The sequence below is a fragment of the Arvicola amphibius genome, chromosome 4 (assembly GCF_903992535.2).
Source record: "Arvicola amphibius chromosome 4, mArvAmp1.2, whole genome shotgun sequence".
Lineage (NCBI taxonomy): Eukaryota > Metazoa > Chordata > Mammalia > Rodentia > Cricetidae > Arvicola > Arvicola amphibius.
In genome coordinates, this window is record NC_052050.1 from 87,992,869 (window position 1) to 88,007,481 (window position 14,613).

Below are 14,613 nucleotides of genomic sequence, written 5' to 3' on the forward strand. Positions count from 1 at the left end.
TACCACATGAAGGCCATTAAAAATGGAGCAATTTTCTTCTTTCTTTGGGGGCCATACTGGGCTAGGCAGTAACTAGAGAGCGCCTTGTATCCTAAAATAGTAACTTTTAAAGGACAGCTTTTATGTATAAATCAAAGGATAATGTTCATGAACTTACAGATGTTATGTTTAATGTAGAAGGTATGTTAAATTCTCTTCCTGTTTGTATGACAGGTGTAGAGTTACAAGAGATGAAACTGGAGTTCACTTTCATAGTCCGTATATAGTAAATGTTATGATGGGTTTTCACAAGATGATGGAGGGAATGAGAGCTTGACTCTAAAATAGTTTTCAAATCACAGAAAGGATAAGGATATATCAAAGTGTTTTTAAAGACTGTTACAGATTTATTTACTTACTTGCTTGCTTACTTGATACGGAGTCTTTCTGAGCAGCCTGGACTGGCTTAAAACCTTCTGTAGCTCAGGGTAGCCCAACCTTGTGATCTTTTTTTCTCATCTCCAGAGTGCTGGGATTATAGGTGTATGTCATTGCTTTCAGCTGCTAATTGATTATTGACCAACCTTATTTTAGAAATAAACAATGTTAAAGGGTATACTTCAGAATAGTAGATACTAAAAAATGAAAAAAATTCTTGAAAATTCAACTATAAGACTTATTTAAAGCACAGTGTTCTTTATTAATGTTCTTTTGAAAGGTCAACTTGTTTTCAATGGAGCTCAGTGAAATTACTTTCTGTTACTTGACAGAACTACAAAATTATTTTTTTAAAAAAGTGGTGTCCCAAGCAATTGAACTGAAGGCATTCTGGGAAAACGTGCTGTTTATTGTGAGAATCATCTTTGATCTTGGAATTAAAAGTAAAGCTGGAAAGGAATTTACAAACAAGACAAAGAAGAAGTTTGGAATTGGACTCACAGGATCTGGGCTTGGAAATGCCTCAGGTAAACCATATGTGGAGGAGTATACAGTTTGATTCTCTGTGCTGGTAGAAAGGGCACAGTGTTGCCCTTTCTGCATCTTAACACAGCTTGACACACTAGCTTCAAAAACAGCTTATTTCTGCCCTCACCTAGATGTGAGTACATGCTCTCTTGTTCCTCATTTGCTGTAGCCTTGACTATTTCAATGAGCTTGACACAAGGAGCATGGTGAGTAAGTAGGTTAGTTACTACATCTCTGTTTATGAGGACAGAATGAATTACCCAGAAATTTAATCTGCCACCCAAATCCTGTTTTTGATTCTGGTATTTTGCTTCCCAACTCTTCCTTTCCTTTTACAGTTCAGAAATGGTGATTCTGTTTTACACATGGAAGCACACAAATCTATATGTTCTGTAAACATGTCTAAGAGTGGTATATGTTCTCATTCATATTCATATTCTTCTCATTCTCTCTCTCTTTCTTGACCTGGTCTTGCTGTGTAGGTGAAACTGGCTTCAATATAGCAGTCTTACTGCTTTGGCCTTGAAACTGCCTAAATTATAGACATACAGTACCACACCAAGCTGAGACAACTCCTTTTAATTGGTTTCTTTGGGTTTGGTGCATCACTGAAATAAGAACTGGAAGCTTATTTGTCCCCATTCTTCTTATTCATACTTTCCCCCTTTCCTTTCTCATGGTTAATTTTCACCCCCACTCCCAGAGTGAGTGCTGGAAAGAAATCTAGAAATAATGAACAGTTAGGGACACCTAGGAGGGACTGTGTAGGACTGTCCCCTGAGCACAGGGATAAACTAATTGTTAGGATGGTTTAGTGACTTTGCAGCACAGTATAAGGAAGAGGACTTGGTAACTGACACTTAAAAGACCAGAGGCTGGTGTCCATCCCAAAATCTGTGACAAAAGGACCACATGTCCCTTTTTAAGAGTTTTTGTCTAAATAAACAAGGTATGGTTTGCTGTTTATTGACTACTTGAATTAGGACTCTAAAACTTGTTCTTAACAAAATTTTTCTAGGAAGAATGACCCCAGAGTTTTAGAAGGTCTGGGGAAACTATAACAAAACAAAGCAGCTGATGTGGGAGTAGCTAGGAGAGCAGTGAGAAGGCAGGTTAGGGTAGATGAGCAGTGTAGGAGGAGAACATAGGTGCATAGACCACTAATGCCTTATAGAACTCTTTGCTGCACCACCTTGTGGGAGAGTAAGAGCAATGTTTGTAGTGTTTCTTGCTTTCTTCTTCCTTTCTTTTCTTTTTCTTTACTGTTCTTTTTTCTTTTCTTTATTTTTTGGTTTTTCGAGACAAGGTTTCTCTGTAGCTTTGGAGCCTGTCTTGGAGCTGAGATGCTCTGTAGATCAGGCTGGCCTCAAACTCACAGAGATCTGCTTGCCTCTGACTCCCGAGTGCTGGGATTAAAGGCGTGCGTCACCCCCACCTGGCCTCAATCTTTATTGGAGTTACATTTCAGAATGTGGCTTTTATTTGCGCCAGGGTGTACAGCTGAGGTGGTTTGGATAGGTGATGAAATGTAAAAAGAAGAGAGAAATCTGAAAATCAAGCCCACTTTTCTAGCTGTGTCTTGGAGACTTAGGAGGCTATTGTGTTGTTCATATTGGTTGGACTGAAGATACCTAAATTGGGCTGGCAAGATGGCTCAGTGGGTTAAAGGCTCTTGCCACAGAGCCTGATTGGCTTGAGTTCAGTATCCTATCCCACATGATGAAAAGAGAGAACTGACTTCTGCAACTTGTCCTCTGACCTCCACATCTTTTCCCACCCCTCAAATTAAAATTATAAAAAGATGTCCAGGATTATCTTTTTTTGGGAAAGTAAGATATTGAATTCAGGAATATAGTTAAATCTGACTTACTACTGCTTCAGCCCGAGAAATTAGAACAGTCTTGTTAGAGAAGGATTTTAAGAAATGTTTATAATACTTAAATAAGTAGCCAAATAAATAAACAAACAAACAAACAAATGCCATCTCTAGTGACCCAGCTACAGTTTTTAGGAGTTGTTTTTAAGAATCGCTGTTCTGACTTTTTTTCTATACATCTTGGCTGTTTTCCTCACAGACAGGTCCATGCTCAGTGCTAGTTAAAACTCTTGGTGTGCCCTATAGAAGAGAGAGAATTATTTCCTGAAATAAATTATGTGCTGGGATAAGGACAGGCGTGTGTAGTAAGTTGGACTTGAAGCTGTCTTTAACCTCCTAAAGTGAAAATGGTTTTGTTGTAGCCCAGCGTAAGCGGAATGGACCCGCCTTTTGGGGATGCCTTTCGAAGCCACACCTTTTCAGAACAGACTTTGATGAGCACAGATCTCTTAGCCAACAGTTCTGATCCAGATTTCATGTATGAGCTGGTAAGCAACTTTTCTTGGTTTTAGTTTTAATTGATTTGAGATCAAAATGATGTCATAGAGTTTTTATTTATAAATGTCTGAAAAGAGAAAATAATGTACATGATATGGAGGCTCACACAGGTAAAACCATTACCTGAGAGGCTGAGGAAGAAGGATTGCAGGGACCATACAGAGTAGATTTTAAGAAAAGGAAAAGGATATAACTAGGAGTCAGGCTGATTCTTGTGACTAAGTCTAGTAATTTCTGAAAGATACCCAAATTGATTAAAGTAGCATGCGAAGAGGTTATCTGTCCTCAAGTCTAGTTGTTCATGAGGAAAGTAAGCTGTGTGTTAAAGGGCTTTTTAGCTCACAGACTAAGGACTGATGCATACATAAGATGTGTGGTAGAGATGGTAAGACAAATTAGCAGCTCCAAGCTTCTCCAGGTTTTTGAGGTAGATACAAAATTCCCATGGGGAAAAATAATTTATTTTGTGTATGGGGTACTATGCACACTACATGTACTCAGTGTCCATAGAGGTCAGAAGAGGCTGTCTGATTCTGTGGAACTGGACATTTGTGAGCCACCACGTGGATGCTAGGAATGGAACCGAGGTATTTTTCAAGAGCAGCAAGTGCTCTTAACTGTAGCCATCTCTGCAACCCCACCTTTTCTTTTCTTTTCTTTTCTTTTCTTTTCTTTTCTTTTCTTTTCTTTTCTTTTCTTTTCTTTTCTTTTCTTTTCTTTTTGTAAGGCAGGATCTCACTTTGTAGCTTTGGCTGGCCTGGAGCTTTCTATGTAGACTGGCTGGCCTCAAACCTCACAGATAACCTGCATACTTTGGCCTCATGAGTGCTGAGATTAAAGTCTTATGCCACCATGCCTAGCCCAAAGGGGGAAAATAATTTATATTTTAACAGTGCACATGAGTGAAGGTGCCCAAAGATGCCAGAGGTGTCAAATCTCCCCTGGAGCTGAGAGTTAAATGTGGTTGTGAGCTTCCAGACAACATCCTGGGAAACTGGTTTGGTTCCTTTAGAAGAGCAGTAAGTGCTCTTAACTGCTGTGCCATTTTTTCTAGCCCCAATATAATTTTAATTATATGTAATTTAAACAACACAAAATGCTGAAAAAATGTGAATTTGAGTGCACATCTGTGAATTCATTAAAAACAGTTGAATTTTATGCCTAATAAAACTGGGGTATGGTATATATAAACTACTTAAGTGAAACTACTCACACATAAAGACATACACACACAACCCAACATAAAATAAATACAAACTATAAATTAAATGGAACAAAGTAAACTGGAACACTGAAAATCCATTCCCTTTCTGAGCCTCCACTCTTCAGATTTTCCCCCAAAGGTAACTAATGCCAGCAGATAGGATGAATATGTACACATTTGAATTTATTTTTTACTTTGAATGGATAATATACTTGTATACTTTAGTTTGCTCTCCCCACCCCCAATCTGTTTAGTCTGTGTGTATGTGTTTAGGTGATGGTTCTCTCCTTGCATCACGTGGATCCCAGGGCTTTGATTGAGGTGGTCAGACTTGGCATCAAGCCTTTACCCACTGAGCCTTCTTTTAGCTGGAGTTTGCTTTTCTAAACATAAAAATGTATGATGGATAGCCTTTTGTGTTAGTGCATTAGGGCTCAACTTCTTTTTCCATGACTGTAGATGTAACTACGTTTTATTTTATTTATCTTTGAGACAGTTTTACCATTTAACTCTGGCTAGCCTGGAACTTACTATGTAAACCAGCCTGGCCCCAAACTCCCAGAGACAGTCCAGTTTCTCCCTTCTGAGTGCATTAATGGTGTGTGCTACCACTCTATGAATGTTTTTGCTACATTGTAAAGTCACATCTTTGCAGTGCGTGAGGGATATCTAACTTCCCATGCCAAGAATTAATACCTAGGTTTTACAATTTTACAGTCAAATTTTGGCAGTCTCTGGGCTCTTTGCCTCCATATTTACTTAAGTTGAGGTATTCTGTAATGAAGATTAGGTCTTCAATATTTGCTTCTTACTTGAACTTAATTTCTAAAGAGAACTTCTAAGATCACAAGAGGCTTTGATGTTTGGACCCATACTTTAGTACTTTAGTTTTTCAACGAGTGTATTTTCCCACTTTTTCTTGTCCAGTGAAATGAAGGTGTTTAGATAGATGTAAGGGGAAGGTATCATGTCAGTAGCTTTTATCTTAAAACAGACCAGAGGTAGAGTATTTGTTTTGATATTTGCAGGTATGGATGGAGGTGAATATTTTCTTCCTAAAGCATGGTATGTGATTTCCCATTTTAAACCTTCCTTAGGATAGAGAGATGAATTATCAACAGAATCCTAGAGACAACTTTCTTTCTTTGGAAGACTGCAAAGACATTGAAAATCTGGAGTCTTTCACAGATGTCCTGGATAATGAGGATGCTTTAACCTCAAACTGGGAACAGTGGGATACATACTGTGAAGACTTAACTAAGTACACCAAACTAACCAGCTGTGACATCTGGGGGACAAAAGAAGTGGACTACCTGGGTCTTGATGACTTTTCTAGCCCTTACCAAGATGAAGAGGTCATAAGTAAAACTCCAACCTTGGCCCAGCTTAATAGTGAGGACTCTCAGTCTGTTTCTGATTCCCTTTATTATCCCGATTCACTCTTCAGTGTCAAACAAAATCCCTTGCCCCCATCATTCCCTAGTAAAAAGATCACAAGTAGAGCAGCTGCCCCTGTGTGTTCTTCAAAGACACTTCAGGCTGAGGTCCCATTGTCAGACTGTGTCCAAAAAGCAAGTAAACCTACTTCAAGCACACAGATCATGGTGAAGACCAACTTGTATCGTAATGAAAAGGTAAATTTTCATGTTGAATGTAAAGACTATGTAAAAAAAGCAAAGGTCAAGATCAACCCTGTACAACAGGGCTGGCCTTTGCTGAGCCAGGCACACACAGATGCAACCAAGGAGAACACCTGCTATTGTGGAGCTGTGGCTAAGAGACAGGAGAAAAGGGGAATGGAGCCTCATCGGGGTCATGGCACTCCTGCTTTGCCTTTCAGAGAATCCCAGGAGCTATTACTTAGTCCTCTGCCCCAGAGTGGTCCTGGGTCAGTTGCCACAGCAGAGAGTGGCAGCCTTTCTGCCAGCACTTATATTTCAGAGTCATCCCAGAAAAAAGAAGAGCACAATTATTCTCTTTTTGTCTCTGACGACATGAGAGAATACCCAACCAAATGCAGTCCTGAAGATGATGAGGATGATGAAGATGATATTGATGATGAAGACCATGATGAAGGGTTTGGCAGTGAGCATGAGCTTTCTGAAAATGAAGAGGAGGAGGAGGAGGAGGAGGAGGAAGAGGATTATGAGGATGACAGAGACGATGATATTAGCGACACATTCTCTGAACCAGGTATAACTCTGCAGCTTATTAAATTGACCTTTCTATTTACTGTTTGAGATGGAAGGCTTTTTGGATGGTTTATTTGTTTATTTGGTAGATTAACTGTGTCTTTGTTTAGATCAAAAGTATCTTTGTTACATAGTTCTAAAACCATTATTTATGCTTACGATCATTTGTGCCTGTGTCATAATTTGTGTCTTGATTCTTTGAGTACTTTTAATCATTTTTTGTTAAGTGACCTACTTTGCCTCCCTCTTGAACACTTAAGTGAAGATTTAAAATACATTGCTCTGTTTTGCTTGTCCTCCTCCTGTGACTAAGGTGCATGTAGAATAGTGAACCAAGTGATGTCAGCTCTTATCACTCATACTAGCAAAAACCTTAGTGAACAGTTTGAAGGCAAGCCTTTTCTTTGTGTCTGCTGTATTTTAGTAAGAAAATTCATACTATACCAGATGTGGTGCATGCCTATAACCCCAACACTTGGAGATAGGGGCAGGAGGATCACCAGAAGTTTGAGGTCAGGCTGGTCTATGTAGTTGGTTCCAGGTCAGTCAGACTACATAATGAGAGCCTGCTTCTAAAAAGCAACCAATAGGAGCTGAAGAGATGGCTTAGTGGTTGGGAGCTGGACATGGGTTCAATTCCCAGCACCCACATGGCAGCTCATAACTGTCTATAACTCCTGTACCAGGGCATCCAGCACCCTTACACAGATAGACATGCAGGCAGAACACCAATGTACATAAAATACAAATAAATGAATTATAAAAAATTAAATAAAAACAACAAATAGAAAAAATACAGCTTGAAGAACATGAAGGAGGATGCTTCATTCAGTGTACAGTACATATAAATGAAAGAGAAAAAGAAACAGACTCCGTGGGGAGCTGCTTCACCTTAACATCTACATGTTTGGACTGTAGCTACTATTGTCTGACACTATTTATAAAAATCTTATGGCCAAGTGACACACAGTTAAAAATGCACAAAGAAGTAAAGTTTAAGCAAAAGTTACTTGCTTCAAAATTAGTTTAGGGTTTCTCTGTAGCTTCGGAGCCTGTCGTGGAACTAGCTCTTATAGACCAGGCTGGCCTTGAACTCACAGAGATCCTCCTGCCTCTGCTTCCCAAGTGCTGGGATTAAAGGCATGTGCCACTACCACCCTATTCAAAATTAGTTTTGATACTAACAATTCTGCATAAAACCAGATAAAAATGAAACTTCATAAATTATCAACGAGCCCCTTTGTTTAAAATGGTGATTGCTGGCATTTCAGGCACTCTAAATGTTGACATTATTCTGAAACTATGGACAGTAACTATGTCATAGCTAGTGCAGCACTATGCATGCACGAGTGGGTGGGTATGGCTGCTGCAGTGTTGGGTTAAACCTTGGCCTTCACACATGCTAGGTAAGCCTACCACTGAGCTATATCCTTCCAAAGCACTTTTATTTATGAAAGTTTTTCCCTGTTTAGAATTTTTTTTTTAAAATTCGGGTGCTTAGATTTATTTGATACCACAAGTTGTTTGATTTGGGTAGGTTTTCTTCTTCATTTTTGGGGGGGAAGGTGTTTCAAGACAGGGTTTCTCTGTGTAGTTTTGGAACCTGTCCTGGAACTCACTATGTAGACCAGACTGACTGAATTCACAGAGATCTGCCTGCCTCTGTCTCCTGAGTGCTAGGATTAAAGGTGTGCGCCACCACCGCCCGGCGGATATGTATTTATTATATTGTGGTTATCACATACTAATTAACACCTACCACTTGACTTAATTTTCTTTTTTTGAGACCTACTCTGTTAGCAGTATAGTATTTTTTTTAAAGGCGTGCGCCACCACTGCCCAGCTTTTATTTGTTTATTATGTATACAGTATTCTGCCTGCATGTCGTAAGAGGGCACCAGATCTCATTATAGATGGTTGTGAGCCACCATGTGGTTACTGGGAATTAAACTCAGAACCTCTGGAAGAGCAGCCAGTGCTCCTAACCTCTGAGCCATCTCTCCAGCCCAGCAGTATAGTATTAATTACATGTTCTATGCTGTCTGTAAATTAGATCTCTAGACTTACTCTGCAAAACAGAAATTGCTCTTTGACCAACACTTCACAGGCCACAGGTCTCTAGCACCTGGCAAACGTGCTCTCTACTTCTCTATGCTTGACTTTAGATTCCACATGTGAAGACTTTGCAGTTGTCTTTCTCTGCCTGTGCTACTTTACTTGGCATCACAAGTAAATTCATCTTATCATAAATGTAAGCCTTAAAGGATAAGTAATATAGGGGCTGGAGAGATGGTTCAGTGGTTAAGAGCTTTGCCTGCTCTTCCAAAGGTCCTGAGTTCAATTCCTGGCAACCACATATGCTCACAACCATCTGTAATGAGAGTTGGTGCCCTCTTCTGGCCTTCAGGGACACATGTAGGCAGAACACTGAATCAATCAATCAATCAATCAATCAATCAGTCTTGGGCTGGAGAGATGGCTCAGAGGTTAAAAGAACTGACTGCTGTTCTGGAGGTCCTGAGTTCAAGTCCCAGCAAACACATGATAGCTCACACCCATCTATAATGAGATCTGGTGCCCAAAACACTATATACATAATAAATCAATTAAAAATAAATAAATCTTTTTTAAAAAAATAGTAATATTGTATATATTTGCATACATAAAGTTTTGTATCTCTACCTTCGCCTCGGATGTTAGGGAGTGTGGTGAATATAGGAGTGCATGTAGATTTTAAGAGCTTTCTCTTTTTTTTTTTTTTTTTGAGACATGATCTTAGTATGTATCCCTGACTGATCTGAACTCTCTGTGCAAACCAGCCTTGCCTTCACCTCACAGGAGATCTCCATGTTTCTGCCTCCTGAGTGCTGAGGTTAAAGGTACACACATGGTCTTTTAAAACAAACCAGAAAAGAGATTTATTTTTATTATTTTAAATTATGTTTGCGAGAGGCTAGAAAGATGGCTTAAGGATTAGGAGCATTTTTGTTGCTCTTGCAGAGGACCTGGACTTAGCTCTCAGCACCCAAGCAGTGGCTCATAACCATTTGTAACTCCAGTTTAGGATGTCCAGTGCCCTCCTCTGACCTCTTTGAACACCAGGTACACATGTGGTATGCATGTGTACACGCAGGCAGAATACTCATACACGCAAAATAAATTTAAAAAATTTTAGTTATGTGGGGTGTGTCTGCATGTGGGTATGTTCACCTGACATCAGGTGCTTTCAGATGCCAGAGGTGTCAGATTCCCTGGACTTGGAGTTACAGGCAGTTGTGAGCCTCCTGACCTGGATACTGGGAATCAAACTTGGGTCTTCAGAAAGAGCAGAAAGTGCTCTTGAGAACTGAGCCATTTCTCCAGCCATCTTTCAGAGAAGTAGGGTTGTTGGATCATTTGGTATTTTTACTTTTATTTAGCTATTTTAGATGCTGGTGCTCAAACTCGAGGCCTTGTATATTCTATGCTGGGCAACTATACTCTGCCGCTGAGCTATATCTGTAGCCCTTAAGTTTCCTTGTTGTTTTTCTTTTGTTTTTCTATACTGGACATCAAACCCTGGCCATTGCATGTACTAGGCAAGTTCTGTACCACTGAGCCACATCCCACAGGCTCTGGCCTGCCTTTTCTTGAGCTACAGTCTGGCTATCTACTTTAGATTGGCACTGAAGTATGTAATAATCTTGACTGGTCTCTGACTTGGAGTCCTCTTTCCGCACAGCCTCCTGAGCCCTGGGAATACAGGTTTATGCTGACATGCTAGGTTATTTTAATTTTTTTTGAAGAACTTCCAAAATGACTATACCAGCTTACACTTTTACTGACAATGAAACAAGGGTTTTCTCTTCCCCATCTCCTTGTCAACAGTTGCTGTCCAACTTCAAATGAATCATTGTGACCAGTGTGGCATAGTACCTCTCTGATTTTTGTTGATAATTAGTAGTCTTGAGAAAGTTTTCATATACTTGCTGATCATTTGTATATTTTGGGGGAAATAACCTACTTAAGTCCTTTATCCTATTTTTAAGTTTGGTTTTTATTTGGATAGTAACTCTGTTGGATATTCTGTTAATACATACTCTGTTTTATAGGCTGTCTCTTCACTGTTTTGGTTGGTTTTGTTGTTCTCAAGCTCTTTGGTTTGTTAAAACCCCATTCCTCTGTTTCTAGTTCATCACCTATGCTTGTGGAGTCTTACCCCTAAGATCTTCATCAACCAGATCAATATCAAGAAGCTTCCCCCATGTTTTCTTCTATCAGTTTTTTTATTTGAGGTGGATCTATGGCCTTCTCCTTCTGCTTCAGTCTCTTCCTCGTTTTCTCCTTCCTCCCCCTCCTCTCTCTTCTACCTTCTCTTATTTCCTTCTCTGTACCACCTCCTCTTCTTCCTCTGTTATTTTTCTTCACATTAAACTTAAGGTACTTTTTACTTAAACTCTTCCTAAACCAAACAACTTTTGTGCATTAAATATGCAGTGCTCTACACTTGTGTAAAAAGAATTAAAAGGAAAAAGATCTTCAGTTGGTCCTTGCTGTTGTTCTGTAGTACATATCTGCTCTCCTCCTGTTTTCCCTCTTTCTGCAAGGTCTTGCTGTGTTGTCCTGACTGGCCTGGTACTTGCTATGTAGCACAGGTTTTTCAGTTCTCCTGCCACAGCCAGTTGAATTCTGGGATTACAGACAAAAAAAATCATACCTGCCATTAAATTCTTAAAATACTTTTGGTTTTTGTTATTGTCTTGGTTTTTTGTGTGTGTATTGTCAGAAATAAAAAAGAAATGTTTCATTCTTCATAAGTTTTTCATACTAGTTTTGTAGCATGACATTTTGTCTTGTAGAATGCTCCAGTTTGTCCTATAGAATGCTCTTTATTCTCTAAATGAATGTGTAGTTCACTGCTGTGGGATGGAAGCTTCTGTGTATGTCCATTTTGCTTTAATGTTGTTCAAGTCTGCTGTACCCTTATTGATCTTTTTGATCTATCCCTTAGCAAAGATGGGAGTACTAAAGTGCATCACCACTAAATCACGCATTTTTCTTGTCAGTAATGTTACTATTTGCTTTTTATAGTTAGGTGTTTTGATGTGGGTACATTTATAAGTTTTATATCTTCTTGATGAATTGCCTTTTATCAATATGCACAGCTCGTCTTTATCTTTAGTGATAGTTTGTTGCTTAAAGTCTGCTCCAAGTCCATGAACCACCTTCTCATCTTCCAAGTCTAGCACCCACAGTGTCATAGACCACCTTCCCATCTCACTTGGACATCAGGGTCTTTTTTGCCTAAAGTTTACTTTGTACATCAGTCTGGCATTGAACTTGTGTCCTCCTGTCTCACTCTCCCAAGTTCTGGATTAGAGGCATTTTCATACCACACTTAACTTTGTAATTTTGTCGAGTGTTGATAGGTAAGGATCTACTTAATTTGTTGTCTGACTGTCTGAATGTAGTTTTGAGGTTCTGGGAACAAACCTCTAGGAACTTACATATGCTAGAGAAATGGTCTACCACTGCAATACACTCCCAATCCTTGTTTGTAGTTCTTTGATATTCTTATTCATATTCTCCCTCTCTCTCCCACATCTACACACAAGAATATATACTGAATATATTCTCTTCATACCTTACCTCAGCAGTTCTCAACCTGTGAGTTGTAACCCCTTTGGGGATAGCATATCTGATGTCCTACATATCCAGTATTGATAATATGATTCATAACAGTATCAGAATAACAGTTATGAAGTAGCAACAAAAATAATTTTATGATCTGGGATTTCCATATCATGAGGAACTTATTAAAGGGTGGCAGCATCAGTTGAAAACCACTGCCTGACTACTGTCCCTTACTTCCAGTCTTCCCCTTCCTTTTTAGTTCCCCTTATTCTCCTAGTGTCACTTGTATTTTCATGTTATAGATACATACATAGTTTATGTATTTGTGTAAAATCTAGGCACCCCAAATGAGAGAAAATACGATATGTGTCTTTCTAGGACTGGCTGATCCCTCCATGGGATTTATCTTTCTCTTTAGTTCAGAGCATTCCTCCAGATACCTTCTGTAGAGCTAGTTTGGTGGTCATAAATTACTTTAGTATGTTTTTATCACTTAAAAACAATCCTGTGTTGACTTCTTCACTTAGCAGTTTGTGTTCTTTTAGAATTCATTCAGAAATTTTTTAAATCCTCTTTGTCTCTTTAACATACTTATAATTGTTCTCTGGAATTCTTTGGGATTTTATCTAATTCAATGTCATTGGAGGGCATTACTGTGGGAATGGTAAATTTTGTAGGGGGTCATGTGTCCCTTTTTGTTTGTTTTCATATTTTTGCATTGGGATATATGCCTAGGGATTAGGTTGTTGCTTATCTTTGTTTTTTTTTTTCTTTTTAAAATCACTGGTTCTTTCAGTAGGAGTGTTTAAAACATTTGAAAGAGATTAGGTTGTGATAGGATTGAGATGTCATTTTGCTCTGCTATACTGTTGTTTGGTGCACTTCTGAAAATAAAATACTGTCTACAGAAAAAGTCACGAGCAAAATACAGTCCCACTGTGAATTCATAGGAATAGCCAAGTAACAATTTCCCTTAAGCTCTTATTGTTTTAGGAGATAGGGAACACTGACAGCATGACAAATGAAGATGTTAGTTTCTATCAGATGAGTAAGAATGGGAAAAGAAGAGTTAGTAGTTAGTATTGGGTTGATAAAGAAAAAATAGAAGAATGAAAAGTAAATAGAGAAGGTAAAATAAAAAAAGTAAATACAGTGGGGCAGTTTACCTAAAGCAGAATGAAAAAGAACGATGTAAAGCAATGCAATCAGGGGGCTGGAGAGATGGCTCAGCAGTTAAGAGCACTGGCGGCTCTTCTAGAGGTCCTGAGTTTTAATTCCCAGCAACCATATGGTGGCTCATAACCATCTGTAATAGGATCTGATGCCCTCTTCTGGCATGCAGGTATATATGTGGAACACTAATAAATACAGTATAAATAAATAAAAAGAAATGCAGTCAGGGCCAGGCAGTGGTGGCACACATTTTTAATCCTAGCACTCTGGAGGCAGAGGCAGGCAGATCTCTGAGTTTGAGGCCAGCCTGATCTACAGAGCGAGTTTCAGGACAGCCAAGGCTATACAGAGAAACCTTGTCTCAAAAAACAGAAATTAAAAAACAAAAACAAAATAGAAAGAAAAGAAGGAAGGAAAAAAAAAAGAAATGCAATCAAATAATCTAAAAGATTCCCAGGTCTCAGGGTGGTGCAGGAGAATTATCTGTATTCTGTCATTCATGTTTTAAATAAAGGCTGATTGGCCAGGCAGGAGGTAAAGGTGGGAAAACCAGACAGGAAGTAAAAATGATGTAATGAGAACAGGAAAATTCTGGGAAGGAGGAAGTTGATTCCTCCCACTCCTGCCCAGATCACCAAAGCAGCAGGATGTGATCTGCACCACTGCAAAAAAGGTACTGAGCCACATGGTTAACATAGATCAGAAAAATGGGTTAATCAAGATGTGAGAGTTAGTGAGAGGCTACAGCTAATGGACCAATCAGCTTTATAACTTATAGAGATCTTTGTGAGATTTTCTTTGGGGCTAAACAGTTGTGGGGTACCGGCTGGGACAGAAACCCAAACAAGCAGGCCTAGCCGCCTCATGTTACATCAGGGTATTGAGGCAAATCAGGCTAACCTATATTCTTTGGGAAAACCTATCAAATGGAAAATAAAAAGGCAAAGAATATAGACTTGGTGGTGGGGGGGGAGAAAATGGGAAGAGAATTGAAGGAATAGGAGTAAGAGAACAGAAGGACAGAACTGACTTTGCTATTGACACTGGGTATTGAATAAAGAAGTATTAAATGTAAAGGGGAGAGCTTGGTGGGGTGTGGAGTCTGCCCTGAT

General features: G+C 39.2%; 1 protein-coding gene across 3 annotated transcripts in view; it reads left to right on the top strand.

The window, feature by feature from the left end:
- Crebrf (CREB3 regulatory factor) overlaps positions 1 to 14,613 on the top strand; it is a 64,201-nt gene that overhangs the window by 23,238 nt on the left and 26,350 nt on the right. Inside the window, exons 2-4 of one of the 3 annotated variants that reach the window (XM_038326819.1) lie at positions 750 to 944; positions 3,184 to 3,309; positions 5,621 to 6,716. In XM_038326819.1, coding sequence (XP_038182747.1) covers positions 936 to 944; positions 3,184 to 3,309; positions 5,621 to 6,716 — 1,231 coding nt within the window. In that variant the 5' untranslated portion in view covers positions 750 to 935. Of the gene's footprint in view, positions 1 to 697; positions 945 to 3,181; positions 3,310 to 5,551; positions 6,717 to 14,613 lie in introns of those variants that run through there. The other 2 variants (XM_038326820.1, XM_038326821.1) reach the window with 2 other exon arrangements.